The sequence below is a fragment of the Pongo pygmaeus genome, chromosome 18 (genome assembly GCF_028885625.2).
Source record: "Pongo pygmaeus isolate AG05252 chromosome 18, NHGRI_mPonPyg2-v2.0_pri, whole genome shotgun sequence".
Classification (NCBI taxonomy): domain Eukaryota; kingdom Metazoa; phylum Chordata; class Mammalia; order Primates; family Hominidae; genus Pongo; species Pongo pygmaeus.
This window is the reverse complement of record NC_072391.2, coordinates 1,584,034-1,599,064: the sequence shown is the minus strand read 5'-3', so window position 1 is coordinate 1,599,064 and position 15,031 is coordinate 1,584,034. Positions and strand designations below refer to the sequence as shown.

The window sequence follows — 15,031 nt, the reverse complement described above, 5'->3', positions numbered from 1 at the left end:
CTCAGCTCCCTTTGAAGTGGGCTCTCCTGCTCTCGGTGCTGTAGTCTGCATGAAAAGTGATCTGAAGGGGTTAATTTGAAGTGGTGGGGCCATGGGTGATTAGTTATTTGTGTGTATGCCTGTGTGTGTGTGTGTGTGTGTGTTTCTGTTTTAAAAGAAAGTAAGGCCAGGTGTGGTGGCTCATACCTGTAATCCTAGCACTTTGGGGGGCCAAGGTAGGGGAGGATCACTTGAGCCCAGAAGTTCAAGACCAGCCTGGGCAAAATAGTGAAACCCTGTCTGCAAAAAAAAAAAAAAAGCAAAATTAGCCAGGTGTGGTGATATGCATCTGTAGTCCCAGCTACTCGCTTGGGAGGCTGAGGCAGAAGAGTCGTGTGAGTCCAGGAGGTTGAAGCTGCAGTGAGCTGCCTTTTTTTTTTTTTTTTTTTTTTGAGGTAGTTTCCCACTCTTTTGCCCAGGCTGGAGTTTGAGAACCTATCTCAAAAAATTTTAAAAAAATTTTTTTAATTAAAGAAATCTGAAGTTCACGAGGTAGAAGGAATAAACCAACTTTAAGGGCTGAAACGTAAAGATTGGGAACCTTGATGGTGGTTGAATTTGAGTTTCTCTTGGGACTGAATGTGCTTGGGGTTTCCTGTTTGTCTTTGCAAATAGAAGAGTTGATTTTTTGGGAAATAATCTGTTGATGTCTTAACCTTAGAAAGTATTTCCGGCTGTGCGCAGTGGCTCATGCCTGCAATTCCAGCACTTTGGGAGGCCGAGGCGGGTGGATCACCTGAGGTCGCGAGTTCGAGACCAGCCTGGCCAACATGGTGAAACCCCATCTGTACTAAAAATACAAAAATTAGCTGAGTGTGGTGGTGAGCGCCTGTAATCCTAGCTAGTCAGGAGGCTGAGGCAGGAGAATCGCTTGAACCCGGGAGGCGGAGGTTGCACTGAGCCAAGATCACGCCATTGCCTGGGCAACAAGAACAAAACTCCATCTCAAAAATAAAAATAAAAAATTCCCTTAAAAGTCATTGTAAGCTTATTTGTTTGCATTTAATAACAGCGGATACCCTGCTTACAAGCAATTAAAAAAAATAGTTTATCGTGCACTTGCTCTGTGGCTGCATGGGACGCAGGCGCATAAAGCTGCTTCTTTCCTGCTGGAGACAGGCCCAGGACCCTGTGCGGATGGTCTGCAGGGCCCCTGGGGCAGGAGCAGTCACAAGGCTTGGACTTGAAGAGCACAAGATCTTCAGGCAGGCGGACGGGTGGGAAAGGACAGAGGGAGTGTGTGTTTGGGATGCGCTGTGGAGCATGGAGGTCAGCCCTGCTGCGCACATGAGCAGGCTTTGAATTTGGCTCATCTCTAGGGGAGCCCATGGGAAGCTAGAACCCCATGCCTGAAGGGCCCCAGCCTTCCCCTGCAGACAGACTGGAGAGGCAGAGTCTAGAGGACAAGACGCCACCTCTTAGGCCAGGCGTCCTCGGAGGCCTTTGTGCTCTGAGCATTGGACTCGCTGAGGGTCTCCTGCAAGGCCTGTAGCTTCCCTGTTGCCCAGTTTTCCCATCTGCGAAAAAGTTAACACATGCATAGCGCTGAGCACGGTGCCTGTCACAAACCACGCTCTGAAGAAATGTGAGTTGTGCCCGGTCGTGTTAAAACCAGCAACACAAGAGGGATTCATGTTCGTTGTGACTTTCCTGCCCGACTTCCTGAGTGGCTACTGGATTTCTTGGTGCTGTTTTTCTGGGGGAGGGTCTGCTCTGACTGGTGGGCACAGCTCACTGTTGGGCTCAGGTGCACCCCATTGTGGCCGCAGACGGGGTACTATAAGCTGCCCTTGGGTTCAAGGCCTCCAGAGCTGTTTTGAGCTAAAATATCAACTCAGGCCATCCCCTGCTGACAGGACTGTTCCAGTGAACATGAGAACTGGCCCTAGCTGCTTCCAGGCTCTTTAGGGTTTGTTGCAGGATTTTCAGGTTGGCTGGTGGTGTCGTTGCCACCTCAGCATGGGCACAGCTGGCCAAACACTATGAGGTGGCTGCCCTGGGCAGGGCAGACTGTGGAGTGGCTTGTTGGAGGCTGGGTGCCAGCTGAAAGCCCAGGCCCTTCAGAGCCGCCTGTGGGTTGCTGTTCCTGTTCTCAGGCCTGTCTTGCATTGTGTGGCGTAGTGGTGAATTGACCAAGCCAGTCATTGCTCATCTGGTGGTGCTGGGACAGGGCAAGGGTGAGGTCAGCCAGCCCTGGCTGTGTGTGGGCGGCAGGAAGCAGAACTCCTTGAGAACTGAGAGAGGGAAAGCGGCTGGAGCCAGAAACACTTGGGTCTCAGGAGGCAGTGAGGGGAGGTGGGTATTTGCAGGACATCCTTGAGAACTCGTGTTGGGACACCACCTAAGACCCTGGCAGGGCAGGGGTCTGGGTTAGTGTGGGACTGTGTCCTGCCTGGGCACCCGGAGCCACAGACCGTAGCCTGAGAGAGAACTGTGGGCGCAGCGAGGCCGTGGGGGAGGGTCTGGGGTCGTCCCCAGTGGCCCCTTGAGCTCTGCTCTACTTGAGGAAGTGCCCCTTAGTTCTTTTCCGGCCTCCAGGAAGTCTTCTGCCTGCCTGGGAGGGTTCCCCTGCTGTCCCCTTCCCTGCCCTCCAGCATTGCTGTTCAGCGTCTGTCTTGCTTTAGGTCTCTGCCTTAACGCCATGGGGACGCTGCGTGGACAGCAAAGGCCTCTCCTTGGTCTCTGTGGCCTTTGTGTGTCACCTCGTTTCCTTTGACTGTAACCCCCATCCCCCCCGCATGGCAGCTGCTGTATCCTGTGTGCCTAGCATCTAGCCTGGTCCTGGCAGAGGCCTGCTGAATGTTAGGATGCAGCGCGGGCTGAGCAGAACAGCAAATAGTCTTTAATACTGCTTTAAGTTTTTAAAAAACTGTGGTAAAGAACACATACCATAAATTTACCATTTTAAGCCAGGCATGGTGGTGCACGCCTCTCATACCAGCTACTTGAGAGGCCAAGGCGGAAGGATCCCTTGAGCCCAGGAGTTAGAGACCAGCCTGGGCAACATAGCAAGACCTTGTCTCTAAAAAATATTTTGTTTAATTACCGTTTAATCATCTGTGAGTGCAGTCAGTAGGGTTGAGCACGCTCATAGTGTTACACAACCCATCCCTTGCCGAACTGAAACCGCATCCGTTCAACGCTCTCCCTTCCTCCTGCCGCCCGGCCCCCTCGTTGCCGTCTGCCTCAGCGGACCTGACGGCTCCCGGGCCCTCATGCGAGTGGACCCCTGTGGGAGCTGTCTTTTTCTGACTGGCTTATTTCACGGAGCACAGTGTCCTGCGGCCCGTCGTGCTGCAGCACGGGTCGGTGGTCATTCCTCTTTATGGCTGAATTATTCCATTGCGGGGAGAGGCTGCATTTCCTTGACTCACTCATCCGTCGGCAGACACCGGGTGCTTCCGCATTTTGGTCATTGTGGCGTACAAATGGGACTTTCAGACGCTGCATTTTTATGTTTGTTTTTGGTTTTTGTTTTTTTGTTTGTTTGTTTTGGTTTTGGTTTTTGACGGACTCTCCCTCTGTCGCCCAGGCTGAAGTGCAGTGGTGTGATCTCAGCTTACCGCGACCTCTGCCTCTTGGGTTCAAGTGATTCTCCTGCCTCAGCCTCCTGAGAAGCTGGGATTACAGGCGCCCACCACCATGCCCGGCTAATTTTTGTATTTTTAGGAGAGTTGGGGTTTCGCCACGTTGTCCAGGCTGGTCTTGAACTCCTGACCTTAAGTGATCAGCCCACCTCAGCTTCCCAAAGTGCTGGGATGACAGACATGAGCAACCTCACCTGACCCTGAGTTTTTTAATGTGTTTTGAATATTAATCCCTTATCAGATATTAATTCCTTATCACGTTTGCAAATATTTTCTCATTTCATAGGTTACCTTTTGCTCTGTTGTTTTCTTTGATGTGTAGAAGTTTTAAAGTTTGATGTAGTTCCCCTCGTCTATACATTATTTTGACTTTTATTTTATTTTATTTATTTATTTGAGACAGGGTCTCGCTCTGTTGCCCAGGCTGGAATACAGTGGCAGGATCTCGGCTCACTGCAACTTCCGCCTCCCAGGTTCAAGCAGTTCTCCTGCTTCAGCCTCCCGAGTAGCTGGGATTACAGGTGTGCGCCACCATGCCTGGATAATTTTTGTTTTGGTTTTTGTTTTTTGTTTTTTTTAAGTAGAGACGGGGTTGCTTCATGTTGGCCAGGCTGGTCTCGAACTCCTGACCTCAGGTGATCTGCCCGTCTCGGCCTCCCAAAGTGCTGGGATTACTGGCGTGAGCCACCGTGCCCAGCCCTTTATTGACTTTTAAATCACTCTGGATTCACAGGAAGCTGCAAAGGTAGCACAGGGGGCTTGTGTACCATTCACCGAGTTTCCCTCAATGTTTACGTTTCCATAACAGGGAGGCACCAAAACCAAGAGAGTGTCGTTGGTGCAATGCGTGTAGATCCGCGTAAGCACCAGGAAGGGGGATGCAGGCCATTTTCAGACCCCTCTTTCTAGTCCCACCCACCCCCAACCCTGACGACCTCGCTTCCCCTTCGGCCCAAGTCCCGCCTCTCGGGAGTGTTGGCTTTCACGTTCCTGAGCCTGGCTGTTTTCAGTTGGTGTCCGGCGCTTGGGACCGTGTAGGTTGCCGTGTGTGGCAGGAGTTTGAGGAGCAGCATCTAGTGTTTAATTTATAAGAACTTGCATTTAAAAAAGAAAGTAACCGCACGGAATGCATTGCTGAACTTGAAGTAAACGTCGTGTTCTTCCATTACGAAAGCCACCTTCTCAAAGTCCTGGCAGTTAAGGAAAGAGATGCTGGGAAGGGAAGGCGCCGGAGCCCCATCCTTTCACTCCGGGCAGGGGCAGCTGATGCCCTGCTGGGGGGAAACCCCTCACCCCTCACCCCTCTCGAATCTGCCAAGGTGGCGGCAGTGGGGGTGGCCCGCTGGTCACATACTGACTGCACTGTCAGCCTTCACCTTGGCCTGACTGCATTCACAGCTCTGCCTGCTGCTGTGGGACAATGCTGTCGCGGTGTAGACGGTGGCCTACCTCAAGGCCTCCCAGGCCTGGTGCCCAGGACGTGTGGCTGTGGCTGTTTCGGTTTGTTTGGGTTTTTGTTTTTTTTTTTAATTTTAGAGATAGGGTCTTGCCGTGTCGCCCAGGCTGGAGCGCAGTGGCGCAATCATAGCTCACTGTAGCCTTGACTTCTCGGGCTCAAGCGATCCTCTTGCCTCAGCCTCCTGAGTAGTTTGGACCACAGGTACGTGCCACCATGCCTTGCTAATTTTGATTTTTTGTAGAGACAGGGTCTCACTACATTGTCCAGGTTGGCTTTGAACTCCTGGGCTCAAGCGATCCTCCTGCCTCAGCCTCCCAAAGTGCTGGGATTACAGGCGTGAGCCACCACGTCCGGCCAGGATGATCCGTTATTTCCAACAAGGAACAGCCTGAGAAGCACAGCAGGTCTTGAGTGGCGTTAGGAGAGAAGTGCCGACATCTTGAGTGATTGGGAGAGTGGCCCTGTGGGCAGGGCGTATCCCACGGGGTGCCCGTTTGGACGTGGGGTACCTCCTCATGGTGAAGTGGGTCTTTTGGGTTCCGTGGTCTCTGTTTGGGGCATCGGGGCACCTGTCCACCTGGGAGGTGGGGGTCAGAGGCCCAGCGCTGGTCACAGGGCTGTTTTCTGGTGGTGAGACCTGGAGTCCAGGGGCTTTGATGTGAGTGTGAGCGGGAGGGAGTGGGCAGCTGGCCAGGCCACTGCTTCTGTCACGTCTGGACCGTGGCACCTTCTTCCTCCCACTGTGTCAGCCTGTGTGGCAGGAGACTGAAGCTGTGAGTTTCGCCTGTGACTCAGGGCTCAGGGAGAGCCACTGGCGTGTGGCAAGGCGGGGGGGAAGAGGAGGGGCAGGCGCCCTGTGACTCGGGGCTCTGTCCAGCAGGACCTGTGCACTCCAGCCCCTCCCACGCTCTCCCCTGGCCGTGGAGATGCCATGGCAGACACCTGCGAGTCTGTCTGTCTGTCTGGCCTCTGTGCCTGGCTTCTGATGGGGATGGCCTGGGGGTGCTCTTTGCCTGGGGAGAGGAGGAGGCTCTGACTGGTGTCTGCCAAGGGCCAGTGGCGCGTGCCCAGGTTCCTCCCCCGGCCAGGGCCACTCACTGGGTCATCAACACGGGGGTGCACACCAAGGGCGACGGGGGCTGGTAACAGGACGATGGTTGGGGAAGGGTCCCTGGAGGGCAGTGGGCTGGAAGGTCAGGTTCTTTTTTTTTTTTTTTTTTTTTTTTTTGAGACATTGTCTTGCTGTTACCTAGTCTGGAGTGCAGTGGCGCGATCTCAGCTCACTGCAGACTCCACCTCCCGGCTTCAAGCGATTCTCCTGCCTCAGCCTCCGAAGTAGCCCGCCTAATTTTTGTATTTTTAGTAGAGATGGGGTTTCACCATGTTGGCCCAGCTGGTCTCGAACTCCTGGCCTCAAGTGATTCGCCCGCCTCGGCCTCCCAAAGTGCTGGGATTACAGGCATGAGCCACTATACCCCGCCGGGAAGATCTGGTTCTGAAGGCAGTTTCTGGGATGGCGGTTTGGGGAGCCCGTCTCCTTCAGGGTGAGCACTCCAGAGAAAGCAGGACCCCCACCCCTGGCTCGCAGTGACCTCAGATCCCAAACCTTCCTTCTCTGCCTCCGTGTCCTTGCCTGCGTGTGGTAATCGTGATCCCCGTGGATAGGTAGAGGTTGAAGGAGAATTGGGCCCCAGTGCAGGCCGTTCCCGTACCTCTCCCTGTCCCCACCTCAGGCCAGTGGGCTCCTGGCTTCATCACCTGCAGTTCTATCACCAAGAAGCACTTTCGGGCCCTGCTGAAACCTCGTGCGGGAGGCTGAGCCCAAAGAAGGTGGAGGGACAGCTGGGGGATGGGGAGGGCTGCTCCCAGGGAAGGTGGGAGGCAGCCTCGGTGGTCCTCCCACGGCCGGCACCAGCCACTGGACTCCTCTGCCAACACTTTCCTTACAGGCGCACGGGCTGTCTGATGCAGACAGCTGGTGCCCTGGGCATGTGGCCCCTCCACCTGGGAGGCGGCCCTTCTTCCCTTCACATCCCCAGATGTTGGTAAAGATTCAGGAGATTGTGGAAATTGGAGTCGTCTCCAAAGGATCTCTTTGGGGAAAGGAGGCTGAGGTCTTGGCTCCTCCTAGCCTGGCCTCAGCGCCTTGGCTCTAGTAAGGAGCCGGAGACTGGGGCGGGAGCTCTGTAAGTCACACCTGCACCACGCCACCCAGGGCCCGCTGCCCTGCCCCTGCCCTGAGCTGGGGCGGCCGCAAAGCCTTAGGTGGCTGAGACCCCGCCCAGCTCTGCCTGATAGCTGGGCGTCCTGTGGGGAGGGCAGCGTGAACACTGTGGAGCCGTTAGTGTCTCAAGACCCAGAGAGGCCGCAGTGGAGGTGACTGTGGAGGTGGCAGGTGGCTGAGTGGGGCCTTGGGGGCAGGGTTGGGCAGGATGGCCCAGGGCGCTGTGGCGGGCACTGCATTGGTGGTGGCATGTTGTCCAGCCCTTCTTTCCTGGTGGGTGGCAGGTGCCTCGCCTTCAGTCTAGAGCAGGGAGCTTGTGCCCTGGGCTCAGGGGCTGGACGTCTCGCTGACAGGCCAAGGGGCAGCCGGAGCAGTCCTGCTTCCAGGGCCCAGGGAGGCCTGTCCCAGCCCTGCTGCCCCCACCCAGCAGGCAGGCCTGGCCTGGCCCATTCCTGAGCCCCCAGGCAGGGTCAGGCGAGGCCGGGGTGCGGCGGCGGGAGTGAGAATCCACGGTGCAGAGCGTGTGACGTCTGAGCGCCCTCATGATTTCTCTTCTGCTTTTAGTCACCACATTCTGCGCTTTTCCGAATCGGACATATGAGCAACGTGGAGCTGGATGATGAACTTTTGGACCCGGTGAGTTGGGGGTGTTCACCGTCCTCCCGCGGAGTTAGCTGCATCTTAGCAGAGGGTGACAGGGATGGGCAGGGGCCGGGCGGCAGGCAGATAGTGGGGCCCCAGGGCCAGGGTCCAGGGAAGATTTCCCTGGGGGGACACGGTCACCAAGGCCGAGTGAGCAGAGGCAGCCGGGCAGAAGTGCTCTCAGACAGAGGAGTGCAGGGCACAGGAAGCCGGTCAGGACAGCAGTGACAGCATGGGCAGCGAGGGGGCTGGACCTGGCTTTGGGACAGGGCAAGGACAGGGATCTTGGGGGGGCAGTGAGGAGCCCCAGGAGAGTGAGAGGGGGCCGGATGCCTCTGACTTCAGAGGGCAGGGGTTTCGATGTTCCCGTGCCAGTGGCTGCCCCGGGAGTCCTCAGCTCAGCGGCAGCATGCTCGTCTTCCCCTCGGGGGCATCTCCCGCCAGCCTCGGTTTGTCCCTCAGCCGCTGGTGAGGCCAGGAGTCCTCCGCTGCCGCTGGCCGTTCACTCATCGTCTCTGGGGAGATGTCTGTGCGGGACTCCTGTTGAGATGATCCTGATGTTGGCGACACCCCGGGCGTCCTCCTCCCATCAGGCCCCACCTGGCTCTGCCCTGGGCCACGTCAGAGGCTGAGGCGTCGCACAGTCTACCTGTCCGGGTGCTCTTCGGCCTTGCGTCCCTTTGAGCTCTGCCGCTGCAGTCGCTCCCGAGGCTGGCGCCGTGCTCAGATGCCATCCTGCACAGCCAGCAGCGCCTCTCCCGGGGCTGCCCTTCTGATATGTTTGTGCTGCCTCTGGAGCCACAAGGCCTTCGGAAGATCTGTTTCGTGGCCGTGGGCGCCTTCAGCACTGCCTTTTTGGACTTCAAAGCCTTTGCTCTGGTGTAAGCTTTGGGAGGGGCAGGAGTTGGGAGACAAGGGAAAAAGCGAGCATGTGAGAGATTCAGCAATCAGTCCTCACCACTCTCAGGCCCTGGAGCGGGTGCCTGGCCGGCCACACGCGTGTTGGTTATGCTCATTTTTAAACTGGGTTTGTTGTCTTTATAATTGAGCTGCAGGAGTTCTTTATATATAGATGCAAATCTCTCATCCAATACATGATTTATAGAGGTTTTCTCCTGTTCAGTGGGTTTTCTGTTCACTTTCTCAATGGTGTCTTTTGATGCTCAGATTTTTTTAATTAAAAAAGTTTTGGCCAAGCGAGGTGATTCATGCCTGTAATCCTAGTACTTTGGGAAGCAGATGGATTGATTGAGCTCAGGAGTTCAAGATCAGCCTGATCAACATGGTGAAACCCTGTCTCTACAAAAAATATAAATATTAGCTGGGCCTGGTGATAGGCACCGGTAGTCCCAGCTACTTGGGAGGCTGAGGTTGGAGGATCACTTGAGCCCAGGAGGTGGAGGTTTCAGTGAGCTGAGATGCTGCCACTGCACTTCAGCCTGGGTGACAGAGTGAGACCCTGCCTCAAAATTATTATTTTTTTTTTTTTTTCTGGGCAGGTGTGGTGGTTCACACCTGTAATCCCAACACTTTGGGAAACCAAGGCTGGAGGATCCCTGGAGCTCAGGATTTCGAGATCAGCCTAGTAACATAGTGAGACCCTGTCTCTACAAAAAACAAAAACAAAAACAAAAATTAGCCAGGTGTGGCGGTGTGCGCCTGTGATCCCAGCTACTCAGGACGCTGAGGCAGGTGGATTGATTGAACCCAGGAGGTCGAGGCTGCAGTGAGCCATGATCACACCATGGTACTTCCGCCTGCGTGACAGACGGGACCCTGTCTAAAAAAAATTAATTAGTATTATTTTTTGAGATGAGGTCTCAGTGTGTGGCCCAGGCTGAAATCCATCTCTCAGGCTCAAGCAGTCCTCCCGTCTCAGCTTCCTGAGGAGCTGGGACCACAGGTGCATCATACCCAGCATAGGTTGTATTGCTGAAGTTCAGCTAATCTGTTTTTTCTTGTGTTGCTTGTACTTTTGGTGTCACATCTAAGAAACCATTGCCTAACCCAAGAGTATGTTGATTGACCCGTTTTTTCCTAAGAATTTTACAGTTTTAGGTCTTTCATCCCTTTTGAATTAATTTTTGGATGTGGTGTGAGTTAAGGGTCCAACGTCATACCCTCCCTCTCTCTCTTTTTTTGAGACAGGGTCTCACTGTCACCCAGGCTGGAGTGCAGTGGTGCAATCATGGTTCACTGCAGCCTCTGCCTTCTGTCTGTCTCCCAAGTAGCTGGGATTGCAGGCGCATTTCACCACACTCAGCTAATATTTTGTAGAGATGGACTCTTACTATGTTGCCCAAGCTGATGACAAACTCCTGGCCTCAAGCAGTCCTTCTGCCTCAGCCTCCCAGAGTGCTGGGATTACAGCTGTCAGCCATTGCGCTCGGCCCAGCTTCATTTTTGCATATGGAAATCCAGTTGTACCAGCACCATTTGTTGAAAACACTACCTTTCTCTGTTGAAATGTTTTGACACCGTTGTGGGAAATCAGTTGATCGTACATGTTTTGGATTTCTTTCTGGACTCTCTCAATGCTCTTCCATTCTTCTGTGTCCATCTTCGTGCCAGTGCCATGCCTGGTTTTTTTTTTTTGGCTTTTTTTTAAGACTTGGGGTCTCACTGTGTTGCCCAGGCTGGGTGGATCACTTGAGGCCAAGAGTTTGAGACCAGCCTGGCCAACATGGCGAAACCCCATCTCTACTAAAAATACAAAAGTTAGCCAGGCATGGTGGTGCACACCTGTAATCCCAGCTACTTGGGAGGCTGAGGCAGGAGAATGGCTTTAACCTGGAAGGCGGAGGTTGCAGTGAGTTGAGATTGCATCACTGCACTCTAGCCTGGGCAAAAAGAGTGACTGTGACTGTGTCTCAAAAAAAAAAAAAAAAAAAAAAAAAGAGATGAGGGTTTTACTCTGTTGCCCAGGCTGGTCTTGAACTCCTGGCTTCAGTTGGTCTTCTTTCCTCTGCCTCCCAGAGTGCTGGGATTACAGGTGTGAGCCACCGCACCCGGCCTCATGGATTGATTTTTGGATGTTAAACTAACTTGTATTCCTAGGCTGAATTCACCTTGCTCCTGGCATTGCTGGAATCGCTTTGCTTGTGTCTTACCAAAGATCTTTGCATCTGTGGTTGTAGGGGTGTTGGTCTGTAGTTCTCTTTTTTTTTTCTTTGAGACGGAGTCTTGCTCTGTCACCCAGGCTGGAGTGCAATGGCGCAATCTCGGCTCACTGCAACCTCTGCATCCCGGGTTCAAGCGATTCTCCTGCCTCTGCCTCCTGAGTAGCTGGGATTACAGGTGCCCACCACCATGCCCAGCTAATTTTTGTATTTTTAGTAGAGACAGGGTTTCATCTTGTTGTCCAGGCTGGTCTTGAACTCCTGATCGCAGCTGATCCACTTGCCTTGGCCTCTCAAAGTGCTGGGATTGTAGGTGTCAGCCACCATGCCTCACTTGCAGTTCTCTTGCTGTGTCCTTGTCCTTGGTGTCGGGATGATAACGGCCTCATGTGTGAGCTGAGAGGGGCCTGTCTCCTTGTGGCCTTGTCAACTGTGCTTCTCTCTGCCTTTTTCTGCCACAGGATATGGACCCTCCACATCCCTTCCCCAAGGAGATCCCACACAACGAGAAGCTCCTGTCCCTCAAGTATGAGGTGGGCGTCCTCCTGTTCCCCCTGACCCTGAGACCTGGCCTCTGCTCCCTGCAAGCCCACTCCCGGTCCCCTGTGCCCGCACCCAGAGCGTCGGTTCGGTGCTGAGCGCTGCCCTTGCTGTCCCGGCCTGCAGAGCTTGGACTATGACAACAGTGAGAACCAGCTGTTCCTGGAGGAGGAGCGGCGGATCAACCACACGGTGAGCTGGATGCCGCTCCCTGCAGGGCCCCGCGGTGCAGGGCCTGGTGCTGGCCAGGCCTGGGCCTGCTCTTCTGCCGGGGTGAGGTGACGCACCTCCTCCCTCCTCCTCTGACTCCGCCTCTGAGGCCTGTGGGTTCCTCTGGTTTCTAGAGACAGTGGGAGGGTCATGGTCACCGTAACCAAGAAGGCTGCTCTTACGGCCGCCGGATGCGGTGCCCAGCATAACCGCTGGCTGTGAAGTTGTTGGGAATTCACCCACCTCCCCGAGTCACCCTCAGGCCCCGGGTGTGTCTTAGTTGTTGGCCAGAAACTGCCCTTTGTGGGATTCAGCACACCGTGCACACTGGGGCCTTCATAATCTCGGGGCCTGCAGGCGGTCTGGGCGGTCCTGCTGCTGCCAGAGTGACCTGCCCCAGGGTCCTGCCTGACCCTCACCCTGACCGCGCCCTGCAGGCCTTCCGGACGGTGGAGATCAAGCGCTGGGTCATCTGCGCCCTCATCGGGATCCTCACGGGCCTCGTGGCCTGCTTCATTGACATCGTGGTGGAAAACCTGGCTGGCCTCAAGTACAGGGTCATCAAGGGCAGTATCCTTCCTGGTACGGCCGGTGCAGCTTGGGAGGGGGGCGTGACCTGGGCTGAGTCCTGGGCAGAAGTCCTGAGCCCAGCGTGTTCCAGTGCAGGTGAAGGTGGCCTGGCCAGGCTGACTGTGTCCCTGTCACGGTTGGGCCGTGAGACGTCTCTGGGATGTCCAGTGAACGTCATGGTTCCACGTGGCAGGGTGGCGTCTGCCAGGCTGGGCTGTGGGGCAGGGCTGGGGTCCAGGGTGGGTGGTCCTGACAGGAAAGCAGCCAGCCCTCCTTGATGAGCCCCAGATATCGACAAGTTCACAGAGAAGGGCGGACTGTCCTTCTCCCTGTTGCTGTGGGCCACGCTGAACGCCGCCTTCGTGCTCGTGGGCTCCGTGATTGTGGCTTTCATAGAGGTAGGTGGCAGGATGCCCCAGCTATGTCGGACCCCATGAAGGATTGGGGGTCTCGGTGAATGGGCGGGAACCCCTGCAGCTCATCCACCCCCACCGTCATGTTGGCTGACAACCCTGGCGCTTTCTAGAATCACGCGGTCCAGACTCACAACCTCAGGAGGAGTAGACACACCAGGGCCTCTTCACCCCCAGAGCCCTGGGGTGCTGCTCCTGACCCAACAGCACAGGCCTGGGCACCTTCACCCTGCTCCGCCCCTCCTTCCATCTCCACCTCCGCCTGTACCACGTCCTTGATATGTGTCTGGGCTGGGAAGAGTGAGAGCAGCTACCCCAACGACATGAGACCCTTCCCTAGGGCCCCGACGTGTGTGCTGAGCTCCCCTTCCCTGAGGCCCTGACGTGTGTGCTGCGCTCATCGGCTCCTGGGGCTTCTGGGGCTGAGGGGCTGCATCTGCCTCAGCCTGGCTGTGACCCGCTCAGCCGTGCTTCCACTCTTTCAGCCGGTGGCTGCTGGCAGTGGAATCCCCCAGATCAAGTGCTTCCTCAACGGGGTGAAGATCCCCCACGTGGTGCGGCTCAAGGTGAGGGTGCGGTGGCCCTGGCTGGGCAGGGTGGGCGCCGGCTCTTTGCTGGTTCAGGAGCAGCTGTCTTGGCTGCCTGCCTTCCAGAACTGCCCTCGGCCACCTTGTGTGCTTGTGGCGCTGTGTGCAGATGGGCTGGCTGGGTGTAAAGGGGTCACTTTTTTTTTGAAAGTGGTAACAATTGGTATTTGCGCATATTAAATTACGTAAGAAATGAGTAGTCATGCAGAAATGCTTGCGTGGTGCATGTGTCACACAGCTGTGCAACGCGTCTATGACTGTGGGCTGCGTGGTGGTGACTGATTCACCGCGGAAGCTGTCGTGGTAGTGGGTGTGTAGCAATGTTTCCCGCTTTCAGTTTGCCTCATGGTCATTTACGCTTGGTGTTATCAGAGCATCTGGTTCTGGAGGTGCTGGGAGTCCTGACCCAGTTCCGCTGTGGTTGCTTCTGTCTGTGCCGCCAGCATTCCTTAGCCTGAGACTTGCCGCAGCGCCGTCCCATCTGAGGATGGGTGGGCAGCGTGGCAGCTGCCCCCTGGGGATGCTTCCGGGGCCTGGTCCCCATGGCCAAGGAGTGGGGCCAGTGTGTCTCCTCTGGCGAAAGCTCCCGGGTGACCGTGGGCTGCCCTTGCCCTGTGGTGGGAGATGAGGTTGGCTGGAGCAGCTGGGAATGGCGACCGGCCTGTCAGCCATGCCAGGCTGGCCTGACCCTTCTGGGGCACTACTCTGTGCCTTTTCTTGGCTGAGGGCTGAGCTTCCTCGCATCTTTAACACACAGCCCTCCCCACACTCGGCGCCTTAGGGTTAGGGGCTGCGCCCTTGTGGCTTCTGCCCTGGGGCGGGGAGGCTGACAAACACCTTACACACCTGCTCAGGTGGAGAGGATGAGGCCCCCGGGGGCGGGGAGCAGCCGGCAGCAGTCGGGGGGCATCGTGGAGCCGCAGGTGACCACCCTTCCAGTGCCAGGGGTGTATGAGGAGCCTTGCTAGGCGGGGCTAGCGGGAACACCTCCCCTGTGCTGGCCACGCTGACGGAGGCAGGACATGCCTGTAGGATGGGGTGGGCGGCCCAGCTTTGCCTCAGGAAGGAAGGAAACGAAAGAACCCCTTCCCTGCTCAATGCTGAGGCCACAGAGGGCGGGTCCCCCGAGTGAGTGCGGGGGACGCTTGGCTGCTGTTTAGCGTCCACTGTGGCCAGGGGGAGACCCAGCCTGGGGGTGCCGGCCCCTTCCCGGAGGCCCCGTGTCCCAGCCACTCTGCCTGATCAGGGCTGTGTGTGCTGTTTTACGGCTCAGGTCCGAAGACAGCGCCTGCCTTTTCATCAGAGGCCATGCGTCTCCCTGTGTTTCAGACGTTGGTGATCAAAGTGTCCGGTGTGATCCTGTCCGTGGTCGGGGGCCTGGCTGTGGGAAAGGTAACAAAGTGCACATGGCCACCCCAGCTGGAGCCTGAGGCTGCCGGGCCCGCGAGGGCCGCCACGCCCACGTGTGTCTCTCTGAGCGCAGGTCCTTCTGGTCTCCAGGAAGGGCCGCGTCGCGTGTGTCTCTGAGCACCGGTCCTTCTGGTCTCCAGGAAGGGCCGCGTCACGTCTCTGAGCGCGAGTCCTTCTGGTCTCCAGGAAGGGCCGCGTCGCATCTCTGAGCGCGGGTCCTTCTGGTCTCCA

The 15,031-nt window shown here is 56.2% G+C and overlaps 1 protein-coding gene across 1 annotated transcript in view; it reads left to right on the top strand.

The window, feature by feature from the left end:
- CLCN7 (chloride voltage-gated channel 7) overlaps positions 1-15,031 on the top strand; it is a 29,071-nt gene that overhangs the window by 1,826 nt on the left and 12,214 nt on the right. The window contains exons 2-8 of the mRNA XM_054454655.2: positions 7,874-7,945; positions 11,532-11,603; positions 11,737-11,802; positions 12,258-12,390; positions 12,679-12,788; positions 13,289-13,369; positions 14,720-14,782. Of these exons, the coding sequence (XP_054310630.1) occupies positions 7,874-7,945; positions 11,532-11,603; positions 11,737-11,802; positions 12,258-12,390; positions 12,679-12,788; positions 13,289-13,369; positions 14,720-14,782 (597 nt within the window). The remainder of the gene's footprint in view (positions 1-7,873; positions 7,946-11,531; positions 11,604-11,736; positions 11,803-12,257; positions 12,391-12,678; positions 12,789-13,288; positions 13,370-14,719; positions 14,783-15,031) is intronic.